The following is a 20,543-nucleotide window of genomic DNA, read 5'->3' on the forward strand; positions in this document are numbered from 1 at the left end:
TGCCTACATGCCTGCTATTGAATGCCTTGTGATGTCACAGATGTACGGTCTAGCTTCCTGCAGCTGAATGCATTATGATGCCACAGTGGTACTGCCTACATGCCTGCTATTGAATGCCTTGTGATGTCACAGATGTACTGTCTAGCTTCCTGCAGCTGAATGCATTGTGATGTCCAGGGGCGGATTGGGATGGAAAAACAACCAGCCCGGGATATTTATGTAGGCAGCCCTAATGGGGGTGAATTCTGATTAGGGTGTGGGGTCTGTTGAGGGAGGATGGGATCCCTCCTCATAGAGCCTGATTGTACGCAATTGTGGCCTTCTTTGCGTCTTTTGCTGCAGTTATGTATGAGACCAGGAGCAGAATGGGAACTACAAGTGGCCCTGTAAAATTTGTAGAGGAGGCCTGACATGGGCATGCACGAAAGGTATAACATAGTGTTGCCATGGCAGCGTCACTGGATGACAAAGTTGCAGTACTGCAAAGATGGAATAACAGAATGACTGGGGACAAGGCAGTGTACTTAGTGCGGTGGGCTGCCTGTCATGTGGAGTTTGGGACAGATGACAACACACAAAACAGGCCCCACAGACATGTAGGCATACCAGAAATCTTCCTGGTGAGCTCTATGGCCAATCCGACCTTGCTCCAGTGTGTACCCAGCTTAAGCCGAGTATGTCTTTATGAAGGTGTGTAAGGGGTCCCATCCCATCATATTGTTAGGGGTCCCAGACATTTCTTCTTATACTACTTATTACATTAAAAGCAAACGACTTATTAGTGACTTGCTTCATGCACATTTGCACTTTATTAGAAAATAATGGCAATTGCAGCTGCTTAAGTGATCTGTATGTTGTATTTTAGTGGTACTGGTATTACATGCTTAGTTCCTGAGGACGATGGGCCCAGTGCGGAGGTGCATCCCATACCCCACTGGTCACAACAAGCATGCTGGATCTTTATGACACTTTAGCCATTCAAGTATTGGTAGAGGTTACTGAAGAGGTTGCTGGCAGACAGATCCTTCACTAAAATATTTCTCTATAAAGAATATAAATGTACACAGGATTAATTGGGCTGAGAGAACAACATTTCCTCATCTTTGCAAGTGAATCCCAGATGCTGGGGCATCAGCTGATGAGTCTATAAATAAATAGATAACTTATTACTATAGTACCCACATCCTGTTTGTAGCATGTCCTACTGCTGGACAGCAGATTTACATTGTGATGTTGTGCTTTCCCCTTTCGCTGAGATAATTACCTTTATTTTAATACAACAGTGAAAAATCAAATGTCCACAGGCAAAGTCATTACCAGCATGTGCTTTAATGAAAGGATTATCAATAACAGATGCAGGAGTATAATGATCGATCAGATGGGCGTTCTATAGCCAATAGAATGTATACTTTCCATGATGTTTACAGCAAGTCATCCTATGTATTAATGCACATTAGAAACCCAAAAAAAAGTACATTAGTAAAGAAAACTACTCAACATAGTCAAAGTGAAGGGAAATGTTTTAAAGGGGTAATCACATGAATGGATGATTTCTCCAATGACCTGGACAGAGGAATAAAAAACATGGCTTGGAATGACATCACAACGGAGATTGCTAATAGAATCACACAGGGCGGGTGAGACAGCCGAAGCATTATGATCACTGTACATTTCCAGAATGATAAAAATGTCATTTGTGGACTGATTACTAGGCCTATTCATTCAATGTAGAGACATCACTACTGGGCAAAGAGTGATAATAGCTTAATGACACCAAAGCAGGCCATTTACAGCTGGATCATTTCTAGGTGAAGGCGACTGAATTACTTTATCAATGAACAGTTCAAGGCAATTCTGATTATCATGTTCTTTCTCCTGGAGATACAAGGACGCTTGTGGACATGTTCTATCTATTTGTGACCACCTTATCACATTGAATGTTAAGTCCAAAAAACATGAGTAATCCACCCATTTGAAATGAGTAAATCTGTAAGTAGCAGCTAATTTGCCCTTGAAGCTTGTGGGCATTCTCACTAGTAATAGTGCTATTCATTTGCGAATAGTACTACTGTGTGACATTGTATATACAGTAGTACTGGTTACACTTGTTTCCATAAGTACTCTATGCTTACTACCATATGTAATCAAGCGACAATCTACCATTAAAGTCATTCCAACTGTTTATGCAATAGCATTACAAAGCATGAGGTTAAATATGTTGTACATATAGGGGTAAATGTATGAAGCAGTGATAAGAGTGGAGAAATGAGCCAGTGGAGAAGTTACCCATGGCAGCCAATCAGCATTGAAGTAACATTTATAATTTGCATACTGTAAAATTATACAGAGCAGCTGTTTGCTTGCCATGGGCAACTTCTCCACTGGCTCACTTCTCCACTCTTAACACTGCTTCATACATTTAGCCCATAATTACTACCGGAGTTTATGAGGTGATTGGTGGACATGCAGGATTCCCCCAATGCATTTACTTGCAAACAAGGGTTAATAGAAGATGCATTCAAAAACTGCAACACTGGCAAATGCTAATATAAAAGCATTAGTGAATATGGTGACATTCACACAATACACATTGTTTGTTATGTGTCACCAGAGTTATATGTGTTGTACTAGTGATAACAATACTTATACAAGGTATGAGATTAACACCAGCAAGTGTGAACCTTCAAAGGCATAGTAAAGCTATTCAATAGAGGTGGCAGGTAGGGGGCAAATTCTTAATTTTGGCCCCATCCTCCGATGCACAATGTTGCGAATCAAGCCATCATGCAGAGGGGGTGGGGCCATGATATTGCTATTAGCTGAGCATTGCATCAGCATGTCCTACCCCGTCCCTTTTTACTAGGAAGTGGGAGGGCTGTGGGAAGGTGACCACTCCCCTGTGGGTCCATGGGGTGGGGGGGGTGGGGGGTTCCATGATATTCAGCAGTGTCCATGATGTACCAAGAGAGTAAGCAAGTATGCCTATAAGCAGTGTCAGACTGGGGCCTGAGGGGCCCACCGGGGAGATGCAGTGGTAGGGGCCCATGCTTAGAGGCTAGGCTAGCCAGTAGTGAGGGCAGGGTCTGGGCCTCTTGATAGATATAGATACTTATATATAGTAAATACTGTAAGTGCATGCACGGTAAATACATAATAGAACTTTACAGTGTATGTTACATACAGTACGCATAATGTATAGTTCAAGTGCACAATCTAAGAACCTGATCCCTAGAGGAGAGGGTGGGCCCCTAGGCAGTGGGGCCCACCGGGGGTTTCCGTGGGCCGCTGTGGGCCAGTCCAACCCTGCCTATAAGGCATAAGATGAAGAATTTGTTTACAGAAGAAAGTGCATTTGTACATAGGATTAAATTTAATAGTAAAGTTATACATTAGTTCATTATTAATCTAGTGAAGTCCATGTAATATATAAATATGACATTTCTGTATTGAGCCATTGTTGAATTATGTTTATACTGTAAAGGTGCATACACACTTGCCAAGAAAGTAAACAACATTGCTCTTTTTTTACCCTTCCTGAGCGGCGTCGTTTACTTTCTCGGCAAGTGTGTATGCCGGCGACGAGGAGTGTTGTGCGGCCCCACAGGCTATTAACAACCCTTGCTGTCAGTCGTGCATGCAGCTCAATTTGGACTGTCGTCCAAGAGCTGCCTGCATGGCCCGGCTGCGACGTGACGTCACTGAGCGAAATGGTCATCATATCGCTCAGTGTGTATGCACTGCCGCCGACCTCGGTACCCGGTAATGGGAAACACTAGACGACGTCACCTAGTGTGTACCCACCTTAACTCTGCAATCTGTCTCATTTGGCCATGTCTGTAATATGCGAAATATGCTCCATTTCTTCAATCATTTTACTATGAGATTGTATGATCAGTGGAAATACACTGATCTGTAAGTCTACCTGTGCATGTAATTAAAGAACAGTTATCAATTTATCATGGTATGGGGTAAAAAATGGTAGCCTGTGTCTGTGATCACTGTGTGCTCACTAGGATAGATTAGATGAATTGAAAGTTTGTACAGAAAGACCTATTGGACTTATGCATTGGGCAAGGAAGCGTGACAATAGACTTTGAATTTGTGCATGAGATGACATTTGGTCAGAGAGCATGAAATCCATCTTGTCTGCCTTAAGCCAAGGACAAAATAAAACAGTCAACTGCTGTTCTCTAAAATAGCCAGGTCATCCTAAACCCTCTCCAGATGACGCACTTGTTTATTTGCAGCATTTATCGATTGCAACTCAGTTACATAAAGGGAGATCTATTCTAGAGTAAATCTGGTGCAATATTAAATGCAGTCATATGAATCCACGTTATTAAAAAGCATTGTAGATGAAGGAAAGCTTAGATTATTAAAGATCATGGCTATCAAAAGATACTAAGTACACATGAAAATAAGTAAATACTTATTTTAGTATATCACATCGAAGGCATACTCATCTATTTGTTACTTTCTATGAAAGGTATAAGCAAGTAATACACAGAGTAATGTCACATTTGCAGCCTCCATTAAAAGTGAGTTGTGATGATCCGTATACTGAGAGGACCTGTAAGTGATACGTGAATCCGGTAAGGAGGTGACTAGTAAGTGCTGTAATATAATACACATGACTGTTTAATAGGGCGGCTGTTTTTATGATGCAAATTCATGACAAGTTGTAGCTTGGATGGAAGACCAGCATTGTGCTTGTAGCAATTTGCAACTGATTGAATGGTGCTATTTTGATAAAGAAAGGCAAGATGATGAAACATATTAATATTATTATTATTACTACGTTATTTATAAGGTGCCACAAGTGTTTCGCAGCACTGTACATATACTGTCTTTTAAAGGCAAAAGGAGAATTACTAGTTAATTCCACGTTAACATCTAAAATACCTTCTCAGTTTTCTCAGTTTATAACGTGGTTTATATGTAATGTAAATCTGCCACAGTCATTCTTCCCACATTTTTAATTTATGTTTTTCCTTTATATTATTTTTTTACTTTGATTGCATTTGGAGGTATAACTGATGTGAATGAGGGCTGTTGCAAAAGGTAAGCATAGGATCATTTTGAATACAAATGAAATAGAGTAAAGTGTTTGGATCAAAAGCAGTATATATAATTACAGTGCATTGATGAGACAAGTGAGCCAAATGTTCTAATAAAGTCTGCTGTATCTCCACTTTGATTGCCTTTTGACGCTGTTGTACACTTCACTTAATCCTTTTGTTTTAACATTGAATAAATAATTTAGCAATGATAAATAGATAAATCCAAAAGAGAACATTAAAAATTTTTTCCTGTACCAAAGTTTACCATGCACATTTGTCTAACATTTTTGCTACACATTTTACCAATCCTAATCTATGTATGTGTGTATATGTCTGTGCCATCCTTATTGGTATCCTTTGAAAGTGCTCACCAGATATGTTTTATTATTCGTTATGTGTTGTTGTATGGATACTGCAGTTAATACACAGAAAACTAATGCTGGGTACGCACTGGGCCTGATTCAGGTTTTGTAAGCAAAGCAAAAAAAACAAAACCACACAACTAGGAAAAATCATGCTGCACTGCAGGTGGGGCAGATGTAACTTGCAGAGAGAGTTAGATTTGGGTGTGGTGTGTTCAAACTGAAACCTAAATTGCAGTGTAAACATAAAGCTGTCTGACATTTGTGGGTTTACATGCAAAATCAGCCAGTATTTACCCTGCACAGAAACAATATCACCCATCCAAATCTAAATCTCTCTGCACATGTTACATCTGCCCCACCTGCAGTGCAACATAATTTTGTCCAGTTGTGTGCTCTTTTTGCTTTTCTTACAATCGTAAATCAGACCCACTGTGTCAGTGAGTAATTAATACACCTGTGCACCTGCTGGATTACCTGCAAAACATGCACTGTGTGGGGTCCTGAGGACCGAGTTTGAGAACCTATGCCTTAGAACAGTGGTTCTCAAACTCGGTCCTCAGGACCCCACACAGTGCATGTTTTGTAGGTAACCCAGAAAGTGCACAGGTGTATTAATTACTCACTGACACATTTTAAAAGGTCCACAGGTGGAGCTAATTATTTCACTTGTGATTCTGTGAGGAGACCTGCAAAACATGCACTGTGTGGGGTCCTGAGGACCGAGTTTGAGAACCTGTGCCTTAGAACATAGATTCTCAAACTCAGTCCTCAGGACCCCACACAGTGCATGTTTTGCAGGTAACCCAACAGGTGCACAGGTGTATTAATTACTCACTGACACATTTAAAAGGTCCACAGGTGGAATTAATTACTTCACTTGTAATTCTGTGAGGAGACCTGCAAAACATGCACTGTGTGGGGTCCTGAGAACCGAGTTTGAGAACCTCTGCCTTAGAAGGTTTGTGCTTGGTATCCTACAGTATATACAGTATATAAATAATATGGTTATTGCACCCCCTGGTGGCCAAATATGAATATAGAATATATGCAAATATTGTTAAGTAATTAAGAAGTGTTCACGTATTACATTTTAACAATGCAACATATTCCTTCCACCATGTGTTGTAAAACACTAATCAGATGCTAGTATAGCAAGCATGGATTCAAGCGCCCAGGATTCGTGTAGTGTAGGCACCAGTTTGTATGATAAAACAAGTATGAGCGCATAGCTGGAAAAAATAAATAAAGTAGTTGAGCTGAATTTGCGAAGGATCACTGGCTAACTACCCTTAATATTAGAACAAAATATTAGAACAAGATTTATACAGTTCATTTTACCCTTCAGTTTATACATGAAAATGTTTATTTTTGGACACAGCGGTCCTTCAGCTTTAACCTGTAATTATGATTGGTAAACCATCTAAATGCAAAGTTACTGTATACTTTAATGTAAATATAAACATTATAGCACTTGTTACTAAATGCTGGATAAGATGGGTACTATGTTGAATATTGTTTGTTTTTATTTTAATACAGAGCATGTGCAAGAGCCGTTTCCCACGCCCTTATGTTAAACATATCTCTTAGTACAGGCCTGGCCAACCTGTGGCTCTCCAGATGTTGTGAAACTACACATCCCAGCATGCCCTGCCATGGTTTTAGCATTCCTTAATAGCAAAACTGTGGCAAAGCATGATGGCACTTGTAGTTTTACAACAGCTGGAGAGCCACAGGTTGGCCAGGCCTGTCTTAGTACTTAGTGACTCACCACATCTGTGATGTTAAATGCCCATTTGTTCTACTAGTTAAGAACATATGAGGATGCACTCTACTTATGAGGCATATTTGGCAATATTATTTAGTAGTTTGATCTTTTAGAGCACTGTGTAATAAAATTCAGTTAGGTGTCAGCGTTTATTACATGCACTTTCATGCAATAAAGAACAAGGAGCTAGTCTTCCCGCTGCATATTCTATTATTTAATCTACATACTTGCTGGGTGGAGATTGAGCTGTACTAGTAAAATACAGCTTGTTTTAATTGAAATCTTTCCCACACACATTAAACCAGCAGGACTTTTTTTGTCAGCCAATGCGGTCTTTGTTTGGCGATTTATCTCATTACGCTGTGCACTAAAATATTAATCTTCATAAAAACCAGAGGTTTTTATTTTTTTTACCAGAGCACGTAGCTTATTACAATGTTGACATATGTTTTATTCATCACTATTGTAATACATCACAACAATTAATTTGTTCTCATCTGTCCTATGGAGTTCAGATGGCTTTCTGTGTAGATGAAGATCTAATAAGAGAACAATTTTAGCTGATTTATTATGTTTATACATTTTAGTCACTTGATCTATTACTAACTTGTTTGTTGAGAGCCCCCATAACCTATGTCAAGCAGTAGGAACCAACTGTTTATCACTCAGGCCCAGTGGCCGGAGCACATGTGGGTCTTATATAGTGACTATGCACATGGGCGGGTGGTATTCATGTGACCGCCGGTCAGCTGACCGACAGTCACATGACCTCCTCCACGAGCCCGACGGCTCACTATCCGGATGGTCGGCATGCCGACCAACAGGGACTATTTCCACTCGTGGGTGTCCACGACACCCATAGAGCGGGAAAAGAACCCGTGGCGACCGCAGGTCACCACCAAGCCCGCAGCGTGGCGAGCGCAGCGAGCCCGCAAGGGGCTTGCTGCACTCGCCCCTCCCCGCCGGGATCCTGGCGTCGGTATGCTGCCGGGATCCCGGCGTCGGTAAGCTGACCGGCGGTCTCCTGACCGCTGGCCAGCAGTACTACACCCACATGGGCCATGTCATCTACTGATTGAACCGGGGGGATTGTACGATAATGTTCCAACTGATATTCACAGATAATTTTGAAGTTTCAGCCACTTACATGAGACACTGCTCGTGTTTACTCAGAATAGAGAAAGCAGTGCATGTTGCTTGGTTTTAAACTATTTACATAAGTTTAGTCAACATTATGGTTTATTGTGTTTTTATTTTGTGTTTAATTTTTGTCATTTTCTCATTACAAAACAAAGCAATTTTTTTTAAACTATAAATATATGGGGATTTTTTTTTAAATAAACCAAGTATTTGAAATTATGAATTACTGCAACCCAGTCATGTTTAGGTTCTTAAAACTTGACAAAAGTCAGAATACAGTGAGCACTATTCAGCAACAATGTACATGTTGCCACGAATATTTTCAGACAACATCGACACAATTCTTTTTATCTCTCCATTTTCCCCCTGTTATTCAGGAAAAATCTTGTTAGGGACAGTTGCTGCGTTAACCACTGTCCCTGACGAAGTGGCCGCAGGCAGTTTTTTCATGTATCAGAACAGACTGCTAGACTGCTTGCTTTGCGCACAACCCATCCCCGCATAGCGTATGTGTGTGTGTGTGTATATATATATATATATATGTATATATATATATATATATATATATATATATATATATATATATATTATAAGAACTATTGAATGAGTAGGTGTGTTCAAACTTTTGACTGTTACCATATATATATATATATATATATATAAATAAACAAAACAATAACCAATTGCGCTTGGTATAACTTTAAAACACTCAGATTTTAGTATTTCCAGTAGCTGTTCTTCCACGGTGTGGATTCTTATAACTGGTATCACCTGCAAGTATACCCTCACACCAGAGAACACACCCGAACAAAAAGACGGCCAGAATGGCCTAAATTAGATATGATACCAATGCATTTTTATTAAAAAAAAAACATATAGAATTCCATAAATTCATATGAATATTTTTTTACAAATAAAAGGTTCCATACATTCATATAAACATTCTTAAAAGAAATACATCCAGATACAGTCAATAGGTTTTCTGTTCAAGCCTTTAAAGAACACCCTCACCCTTATAGGTGTATATTCTGTAGGGTGTACTGATGAACTAGATAAGAGACCGTAACTGATTCGACCCAACGTGTTTCGTCAGAACGACTTCATTAGGGGTTTCTGTATGGTATCACAAAAAAAGGAACAAAGGCCTTCATGGATATAAAACATCCATAGTCCATATATATAGGACCAACTTTTAATAGAGATGGATAATTCACCCAGAATGGTTGTAGGATGGTAAAACCAAGCATAAACGCATACGCCTTTAAGGGTATTCAGCTAGGTAATGAACCTGATTGCAGACTCTTTTCAGTTTGTATGCCGGGTCTGTTAAATTTGAACCTGCAGCCACCAGGAAAGAGACACAAGTAACAGCCAAATCCAAAATGACAGAACAGCTACTGGAAATACTAAAATCTGAGTGTTTTAAAGTTATACCAAGCGCAATTGGTTATTGTTTTGTTTATGTTATTCTTTGAAAGTTCACTAACAGGGACTTTCTCCATATTGCTGCTGGTGGGTTGAGCGCGGGGTGGAAGACATTTTTTTGTATATATATATATATATATATATATATATATATATATATATAGTTTTTTATGCTGTTTGCTGGGCACTAGCATCACCTGAGGAAGGGACCTGATGCGTCCCGAAATGCTGCATCGTGTTTTGTATGCCTGTGCCATGTAAGATCCATCCTGCATCTTAGCTGTCTGTAGTTGTGCTCACCCAGACAATGCACTGATGCAGGTTTTTGTTACATTAAACTACAAGCATTTATTCATAAGTCCTGGAGTGCCGTGTCCTGTTCTGAACATTCACTTGTTCCGACTGTACTATATATATATATATATATATATATATATACATATATATATAGTTGGTACCAGTCAAAAATTTGAACACACCTCCTCATTCAATGGTTCTTATTTATTTTCATTATTATTATGCTGAAGACATCAAAACTATGAAAGAACACATATGGAATTATATTGTAAACAAATATGTGTTGAACAAATCAAAATATGTCTTATATTTTAGATTCCTCTAAGTAGCCCCTGTTGCTTTGATGACAGCTTTGCATACTCTTGGCTTTCTCTCAATCAGCTTCATGAGTTAGTCTCCTGGAATGGTTTTCCAACAGTCTTGAAGGAGTTCCCAGAGGTTCTGAGCACTTGTTGGCTGCTTTTCCTTCACTCTGCGGTCCAACTCATCCCAAACCATCTCAATTGGGTTTAGGTCGGGTGATAGTGGAGGCCAGGTCATCTGATGCAGCACTCCATCACTTTCCTTACATAGCTTGGATAGCATTGTCTTGTTGAAAAACAAATGAGGGTCCCAGTAAGCGCAAACCAGATGGGATCGCATGGTGCTGCAGAATGCTGTGGTAGCCATGCTGGTTAAGTGTGCCTTGAATTTTGAATAAATCACCAACAGTGTCACCAGCAAAGCACTCCCACACCATTACACCTCCTCCTCCATGCTTCACAGTGGGAACCACACATGCAGAAACAATCCGCTCACCATCTCTGTGTCTCACAAAGACACGGCGGTTGGAACCAAAAATCTCAAATTTGGACTCATCAAACCAAAGTACAGATTTCCACTGGTCTAATGTCCATTCCTTTTGTTTCTTGGCCAAACAATTCTCTTCTTCTTCTTGTTGTTCATCCTCAGTAGTGGCTTCTTCGCAGCAATTCGACCATGAAGGCCTGATTCACACAGTCTCCTCTGAACAGTTGATGTTGATATTTGTCTGCTACTTGAACTCTGTGAAGAATTTATGTGGGCTCTAATCTGAGGTGCTGTTAAGTAGCGGTTTCTGAGGCTGGTAACTCTAATGAACTAATCCTCTGCAGCAGAGGTTTCTCTTGGTCTTCCTATCCTGGGGCGGTCCTCATGAGAGCCAGTTTCATCATAGTGTTTGATGGTTTTTGCAACTGGACTTGAGGATACATTCAAAGTTCTTGAGATTTTCCATATTGACTAACCTTCATGTCTTAAAGTAATGATGGCCTGTCGTTTCTCTTTGCTGAGTTGAGTGGTTCGTGCCATAATATGGATTACAACCGTAGTCAAATAGGGGTGTCCACTGTGTACTAACCCTACCTCTGCACAACACAACTGATGGTCTCAAATACATTAAGAAGGCAAGTAATTCCCCAGATTGACTCTTGACAAGGCACACCAGTTAATGCAAAACCATTCCAGGAGACTACCTCATGAAGCTGATTGAGAGAAGGCCAAGAGTGTGCAAAGCTGTCATCAAAGCAAAAGGGGGCTACTTTGAGGAATCTAAAATACAAAACATATTTTGATTTAACACTTTTTTGTATACAACATAATTCCATATGTGTTCTTTCATAGTTTTGATGGCTTCAGTATTAATTTACAATGTAGAAAATAATTAAAATAAAAACCATTGAGTGAGAAGGTGTGTCCAAAATTTTGACTGGTACTGTATATTAATATATATATATATATATATATATATATATATATATATATATATATAAATAAAATGGGTACTGGAAACAAGGACTCATAAGGCAGGTCTTCCGGTGAAACATAGCGTCTTTTACTGGCATAAGACACTATATACAGCATACACAGGCTTAGTCCTGGTCGTACAGATGCATATCTGAAAATAAACAAATAAAAATAACCATAAAAAGTCCTAGCACTCCTTGTGCTCAGTAGTTAGTCCGCTGCAGTGGTTTGCAGCCACACTTTCCATGCTCTTCTGGCACAGCCATTGTCGGCAGTCCCTGGCACTACAAACTCTATCCTACTCGTTGGCCTCTAACAGGCATCAGTGCACATAACTCTGGGAGAATGAGAGTTTTTCCTCTTCTCAATGATGATTTCCTGCTGGAACTGGGCAATCAACAAAATCCAGAGTGCCAAATCTCTATGAGCAGTTCTTGTTTTCTTCTCCCTTGGAGGAAGCTGATCCCACCAGAATGTGGGCAATTGTGGTGAGACACAAGCCCTCTCACCACAATATAAATATATTATACTCACCATACCCAGGAATGGGATTCACACCTGCACTCACCACACTCAGTGGCCTGTGGTCACATTGCTTAAATAGTATTATACAGAGATCCCAGCAGTCACTTTAGCAAGCTCACCCACCTCGATACATCAATAAATAATTGTGATTTAGTTCATGAATTGTATAATGCATCTAAGCTGGCAGCCCAACATCAAGGGACCCCATCTCACTGCAAGTCCTACTCTATCACCTAGACTTTCAAAAAACCTGGCCACTGCTATACAGTGGCCAGTATATATATATATATATATATATATGAAACAGAAAAAACTGCGGCACTCGGGGACTGGTGAAAAAGTTAGTGTATTAAGCAATACATATCATCCATCGACGTTTCGGGGATTTTAACCCCTTTCTCAAGATGTACCAGTGTGAAAAGAACAGAAGAAACCCACTCACCTTTATAGGAAGAAAAGAGCCCGCCACGACACCCGTGCACGCAAAGCCCCGAGCCTCCAGGTCCGACGTGGTCCGGTATTTGTATATACTCTATCCTGCTAGCGCTGTGCTCTCTTTGTTTCTCCCCAGCCTCCTATTTTATATATAAAATAAAACTTTATATAAACCGATAATGACAAGTAAAAGTGTCTCCTACTGCAATATGAAAAGGTTTTACCATGAGTCTGGTTAAGGAATAATAGACACACGTACCAAAAAGCAGAATGTTCTTGAAACCATACAACATGAGAAAGTAGCAGGGAATTAGATAAAAATGCAAATATAATTTATTAAATGCATATCAAACATTCATTTCAGTTTTAAAAGGAGAGCTTATCTGAATAACAGGAACAGCAATGGATATCCAAAAAGACGTGTTTCCTCCATCCATTTGTATTATAACTTCATCAGGAGAATGTTTCTAGGTGTTCCTGGGACCCCTTATATACCCTTAATAATAACTGACTAAGGATTGGGTGTGGCACAACACTCCCAGCAGGAAATGGCATAATTTCCTGTTTTAAGCCAAATGCATACTACTGTACATAAGCCTTAACTATCATTTGCCAAAACCAAGATGGCCATAGTGAATGGGGACCGGAAAGTGATTAAAAAAAAACATCCTTCTGACCAAATCCTGCACAAATAGAGAATTACCACCCCAAACATACAGCCCCGGAGATACATAAAATATAAAAAACCGGGTACATACAGTATATAAACATATATGGAGGTTATAAGCCTCAAGAATATCTTCCCTGAAGCTTGCCTCCTCTAAGATGGCTGCCCACCGGAAATGGACTCGGCTCCAAAACATTGTGACTTAATGGCTGCAGATTGGGAATGTCCCAATAAATATGGCCACAGACCAGAAGTGCGGCTTGTGTTATGTGAGTTGTTCACTCTCTAATTCATGCTGCCTCTACCAAGATGGCCGCTGATTGGAACTGCACAGTTCCTTCCCATATTGGATCCGTGTAGTGCTTATTTGCAGATTGCAGCTCCGGAATATAATTATAGTAATTCTGGATTTTCTTGTATATCGATGACAAACATACATAAAACAAATATTAGCATATCAAAATGATATTAGAAAATATTACAATGTATATTCTTTAAAAAGAGGAATGCTATCGGTATTCTCACAGGTGTCGGTATGCAGGCGCCGGTCTTCTGACTGCCTGCATCCTGTCTGTCTACATCCCATTCAAGAAATTGGTGTGTGTAGGGAGGTATTGCTGTGTGCTGTCTCTGTGCTAAAGATGGCATTCGGCCATCTCCGTCATAGCATGAGTGTATAAGCACATATTTTCGTATGCTGTATTTTCTAATATGTAAAATTTAAATTCTTCCCAAAAATTTGTCGTTTAAAGTAAAAGGAAATTTATTATTTGTAATTTCCATTCTGCAAATGAAAGTTTTTAGGAATAGTCTATCCAATAGACAAGCCTTTATCTTGCAAGGAAAGGAGTAATTGCAATTTGTTATAATTAGCTACAGTAGATGGTTTTGTCCGCTACATCTCTATTTTTATAGTATTTCCCATGGACTCCTGCCCAGAGATGACGATTTTGCCTGATAAACATATAAACAGATGTGTGGATGTTTCCTTATTATCCCCAGTGCACATGATTCACTCTCATAATGTATGTATTGAGTATAGAACACTCATAGCAGGTTACATCATCTCACTTTGGGACACTGGATATCTGTGAGAGATTGTAGTAGATTGATGACTGCAAAATATGGCTGGCCGGTGATATGCACTGCATTACAGTGAAAGCCAGAGAGGTATGGTGAATCAGATCCATAGTCCTGTCCATGTACAGTTAGTAATGTATGCTAGTCATATTTCTCATCACATCAGGTCGGGATGCGGCAGGGGCAGAGCTTTGCAAAGGCAGCCAGGCATGTGCAGCAGCACCACCCATGGACATTTCCCCATCTCTATCACTATCTTCTCACGCATGTGCAGAACGGTGAATGGTGCCTGATCGAAGATATGTTCCAAGCACGTCAGATGGGCCAACAGTAACTCATCTGGTGGTGGTGATGGGCCGCATTCCATTGTGTTTAAAAAAGTTAACTTGGGCCGCAAAGGTATGCATTGTGGGCCACATGTGGCCCGAGGGCCGCGAGTTTCACATGTGTGCTCTAGACTTTCAGCCAGTCTCAGTGCTAGACCTGTGGTCCCAGTATAAAGGACAGGGTCCTTTTGAGATAAGATCGGTGTTGCAAAGCAACAAGAAGGTATAAAAAATCCTGCACTCCACATTCCCACTAATATGACAATGTAATTTCTTGATCCGAGGAGAGAGTGTAATTAGATTCTTACCGTTAGCGATGTTCTGATCTGCGTATTACCTGTAATAGAATTCATGTGGTTCCCTTAATCTCTGCCTTATCACGGTTAGCAGGCTTCGATGGCCTCTGAATCTAGACAAAACTCGGCAAGTGACAGAATATGTAATGTACCTACTTTATTTTCTCCTAGTGGAGCCATCTACCCTGTGTGTTACATACTTCTCTTTAGGAAACCAGCCAACTCTGCTGCATGCCTTTGTCTGGAATAATCAATCAAATCCTTCAGCCATTAAACTGTGAGCTTTCTGGTTAATATATGTCCCCTACACCTGCATAGCAATGGTGTTGAGCATACGGTTCATGAGGCCACCAAATTCCTGTAAACCAAATGCATTCCAGTGAGAACATATTGTATTTGCCTCAGTCACAACAGGTGCTTCTCTCTTATTAAAAAAAAGAAAAAAGAAAATAGAAATAAGAAAGGAAATAGATTCATAATTAGATCATACAGAGAAGTCAGTCTCTTTTTTTTTCCTCGGTGACATGTAACAGTGGGAAGCTTCACAGGAAAATGAATACTTTTTAGCTGTCACTATTGTTTGCACAATGTGCATTGTAATAAGACAGATGTCCTGCGGATTTACATTATGAGACATCTTGTGAATATCAAGAAATGTCAAATGAATATGTTTAAGTCCCTGCATTGTTAGTGCTTATGGGGGGGTTAGTAAGGAAAGCGATAAATTGCTAACACGGTGCTCTTACAAAGTTCTCTTTATCTCTCAGAGCCCTTTACACAGACTTGTAGGTGGAATGTTAAGAAGTTTAATACAAATCAGCTGTAAGTAATACCAGGAAATGCAATGGTGCGGTTACCCAGCACAGGTGCCTGTGACACAATAAGTGGGGTTTCAGCATGTTGTGTGGGTAATGGTGATCTGCTGCTGTGATTGTACAGTGCTGTTTTTCTAAAGGTTGGTATCAGAATCCCGGTGGTCGGGATGCCAACAGAATGCAGACAGCGGCATCCCGATGTTCAGAATACTTAAAGATCCTGGTAAGTAGTTTTATCTCTACCCCCTAAAAAGTCATTCTGAGGGGATACTGACGCCGGAATCCCAACAGCCAGCGAAATGCCGTCGGTCAGAATCCCGAACAAAGCACCCAGATCCCACTCGGATGGTGATCGACAATATAATAGTGTGGCGAGTGAAGCTAGCTTGCGAGGGGACTCACTGCGCTTATGGCCAGCATTACGGCTGTCAGGATTCCGTTGTCAGTCTCCTGTCCGCCGGGATCCTGACCACCGGAATTACATACCGGATCCCCGCACAGGATGCCGTTTCTAAAATTGGCAAGTCAGCTACAGGAAAATTAGGTTTTTCTCAGAAACAAAAGTGCACACAGCTAATGGATTGAGCAGCCGTGGAGACACAGTATTGTGTATATGCAGGTTACAGGAATCTAAAACATTTAAGATCATGGACAGTTTTTGTGTTTGTGAACTTTAGAGCATGTACAACTGTGTGGCCTGATTTTTTTTTTTTTTAAAGGTGTTCACATAGCCAGCCAAGGAATGCATTGCTCCCAAAGGGCTGTAACACACACTCCGGTTTTTCCCGGATGGCAAAAAGCCGGACAAACTTTGTCCGGCTTTTTGCCATCCGGGAGAAACCGGCAGTGTCTATCACACAGGACGGCTTTGAGCCGTGTGTGATGCTGTGCGCATACGCAGCATCAGACACGGCTTCAGAAAAAACCGTTGTGTGTGAAAGCTCCCCTTCACACACACGGTTCACTGGCTCCAAAGACGGCCCGGCGGCCGCCGGACCTTTCAGTGGTGAGACCCGGCTGCAACCCGGCAGCCGGGCCGGGGCCGTGCAGTGTGAAGGGACCCTAGCCCTCACACTGTTAACTACAATGCCGGCACGGGAAAAAGCCGTCCGGCTTTTTCCCGGCCGGCAAAAGCCGGGTAGTGTGTTTCAGCCCATAGGATTAGTCTGTAGCTGTACTCCTTTTCATTTCAGCATCTGCTTTTTAGCAGTTGGGCAAAACCATGTGCACTGCAGGGGGGGGCAGATATAACATTTGCAGAGAGAGTTAGATTTGGGTGGGTTATTTTGTTTCTGTGCAGGGTAAATACTGGCTGCTTTATTTTTACACTGCAATTTAGATTGCAGATTGAACTCACGACACCCAAATCTAACTCTCTCTGCATATGTTATATCTGCACCCCCTGCAGAGCACATGGTTTTGCCCAACTGCTGCGATCAACTTAGAATTACCCCCTTTAATCTCTATTGGTGACATCTGATTAATCATGCTGCAGAGGTAGCTACTGACAGATTGAATATCATGATATCAGCATGAGGTGAGCGGTGGGATTTAAATTTTAATTGACCATAGCAATCAGCAGATTTGCTTAGACACTTATAAGTAGTTTTTGTATAGTAAAATCATAAATTAGAAAGAAAAGAGTTAGCTGTTATGATATGATGCAATAAATCCTGTAGACACACCGTCCATTATCCACACCATGGACCTGTGCAGAGCAGAACAATTCCCCACTTTTCAGATAAAATGTGTTTTTCAGGTATACCTCGTTTCATCCTATGTCATTGTACATCTCCATACCCTTATTTCCATCTTTTCTCATGTTCTCTATTCCTGAGTATATTTCCTTGCTTGGGAAAAACATTTGCCAGATGCATTGTGCAGGGTAAAAGTTGCCTTTTATCCACACCTGCTACCGTTACAATTTATAGCATACAAAGTGCAGAGTTTTAGTTCTGAGTTCTCTTTGTCTAGCTATATATCTGTCGATTGCAAAATGTAACAAAATCTGCTATATACTAGAAAAAAAAGTCATGCCATTATATTAGCATACAAAACTAGAATGACCTTGAAATCTCTGTCCAGGAATAGCTTGTTGGCTAGAATTGGTGGCGTCAGGTGGTGATAGCCTCACAGTTCATCTTAGCTCAGAGATTGAAAGGCCGTTATCAAAGTTTTATGAGCCAGCTGAAATCATATACTACATGTTTCACCAAGTCAGTGAAAGCAGTGCCACTGTCTGTCTGGGTATTCAGTAACGGTACTTGTCAGAGATATCCATTAAACATTTCCATGCCGTAGAGGAGGTGCCCTTTCAGCTGTTATCTCCTGGTAGAATGGCAGCCTAAAACAATGAACAGCTCTCTCTTGTTTTCTGAAAGGTAATGAAGATAACCATTGCGGTAGTACTGACCTTCATGAATAATTTACCTTTCCTTTATCACAGAAGGAAATAGAGCTATTTTGAGACATGATGTAAAACATGCTGATCACTTAAAGGGTTTGTCCACTGGATTTCTCCCCTTTCCTAGTGTTAGATCCTCTCTTGTGGGGGTTGGCATCCTCTCTGCCTAGTTCTTTTCATTAGTGATCCTTATATACAGCTCTGTACAAGAATACTGGTTGGTGATGTAGTGCAGAACTCCAGTGACATTGAGCAGCCAGTGTGGCACAATCTCCTAAGAGCAGAACGCTCAGCTAAACCATCATCCCGGCAACCAACCACTGCCGGGAGACACAGTGGGGGTAATTCTGAGTTGATCGCAGCAGGAACTCTGTTAGCAGTTGGGCAAAACCATGTGCACTGCAGGTGGGGCAGGTGTAACATGTGCAGAGAGAGTTAGATTTGGGTGTGGTGTGTTCAATCTGCAATCTAAATTGCAGTGTAAAAATAAAGCAGCCAGTATTTACCCTGCACAGAAACAAAATAACCCACCCAAATCTAACTCTCTCTGCACATGTTACATCTGCCTCCCCTGCAATGCACATGGTTTTGCCCAACTGCTAACAAAGTTCCTGCTGCGATCAACTCAGAATTACCCCCAGTGTCCGTAGGACACACCACTTCTCCTGGTCCTCCAAGCAAGCCACCCAGAGCATCCTTAGGACATCCCAACCCTCATCATTTATTTGGTGCCAGCTACCCTGTCCCCTTTCTGTGACATCAAGTTGTCACATGATCGAGGGCGCGGCCATCACAGGGTGCACTTTCGCCTTGCTATGGCCCTAAGAGTGGCAGCTCCATATTGACTACCTGACACCACAAGATGAATATATTAGTAGTAGTAGTAGAAGCATTAGTAGCTCTGTTAATAGCACAACAGATAGAAGAGTTTTAGAAAATAATGATCACCAGGTAATAGCATTTATTTATTTATTGTAACAAAAAAAAAACAGTTTCCGCACTGTTTGTCTACGGTAGCCGGCCAGGAAGGGGCTGGTATGCTGAACAACCCGTACCTTATAATGTGCTTAGCAGAGCTGTGAATCACCACTACTGCCTCCTGCTGTATGGGACAGTGCCTGTGAGGATCTAGACCTGCAGTGGGTTAGGAAGGTTGGCTGGTGACAGATTACTGCCTAGTCTGTTATGAGCATATTGGGCATGAATGTTTCCGAATGGATGAGTGAAAAGGGTAGTATCACTGCTATGGAAGTAGAATGTACAATTGCTTCGGTGTCTTAGTATCCACAGCTTCATCGCAGCAAATTGGATATTAAATCTGCACTGCTGTTCTGCAGTGATTCATCTATAGACCCCTAAGTGAGGTTGCCAGCATCCCCTCCCTTGTCTGGGAGTTCCACATCCTGATCATGCTTATAGGGAAGAGCCCTTCTCAATGTTGATTGTGAAAATTTTAATCCAGTCATTAGATAATGGAAGTGACACCTATAGAAAGGAGGATCTAATCACAATTAATTTGCACAGCGTCTTTCGCTGATAATAATTTATTTGATAATGCTGTATGTATTTAAAATTAAGAAAAGTGTTTTTGCTTACAAATTAAAAATTCACACAAACTATATAGCAAAATCATAGGAATATAATATGGCAGTGCCCACTGAGCAATTTAGATTTTCTTTCTTGGTAAATTGAGCTGCTTAAATGGTATTAAAAAACAAAAAAACTACACAGTGTACAATTGTACATGGCTATGATGAGTTGACATGATTCAGTGTGAATTGCATCATTGGCCTCTTCACTTGTAGGTAGGCGGCTGGGTGGAGGACAGCGGGCTGGCTCTGGAAGATTTGGCCACTGTTCCGGGCAGTCGGGAATGCCAACTGGTTTTCGGAACCTCCCAGCCATTCCAGGAGGATACGCAAATATGTTGTTTACAAGCCTCCATCAGAAATCATAGCTACCACATATGGGAAAAGCAGACCATTTCTCTCACACACACCCTAACCCGCTACAGTTCCCACCAACTTAGAACCCGCTCATGTCCTGATTCAGATCCTAAACCCCATGCCAGATTACATAGAAAGTGGCAGCTCCCGTCTGGAGGATGGCTATAGTCTTCCTTACAACAGTTCATAAGGCAATTTTTTGTTGCTCTGTGCAGAGTGCCAGTGACTCCTGC

At 40.9% G+C, this 20,543-nt stretch overlaps 1 protein-coding gene across 4 annotated transcripts in view; it reads left to right on the plus strand.

Annotated features, from left to right (window-relative positions):
* PRKG1 (protein kinase cGMP-dependent 1) overlaps positions 1-20,543 on the plus strand; it is a 1,872,748-nt gene that overhangs the window by 179,754 nt on the left and 1,672,451 nt on the right. Inside the window, exon 1 of one of the 4 annotated variants that reach the window (XM_063961737.1) lies at positions 16,066-16,183. The exons of 2 other annotated variants lie outside the window; for them this stretch is intronic. Coding sequence is in view for 1 of the 2 variants with exons in the window: in XM_063961736.1 (XP_063817806.1) it covers positions 17,493-17,497 (5 nt within the window). In the remaining variant the exon portion in view is untranslated. Of the gene's footprint in view, positions 1-16,065; positions 16,184-17,456; positions 17,498-20,543 lie in introns of those variants that run through there. One more of the 4 variants, XM_063961736.1, reaches the window with a different exon arrangement.

Source organism: Pseudophryne corroboree, chromosome 3, assembly GCF_028390025.1.
Source record: "Pseudophryne corroboree isolate aPseCor3 chromosome 3, aPseCor3.hap2, whole genome shotgun sequence".
Lineage (NCBI taxonomy): Eukaryota > Metazoa > Chordata > Amphibia > Anura > Myobatrachidae > Pseudophryne > Pseudophryne corroboree.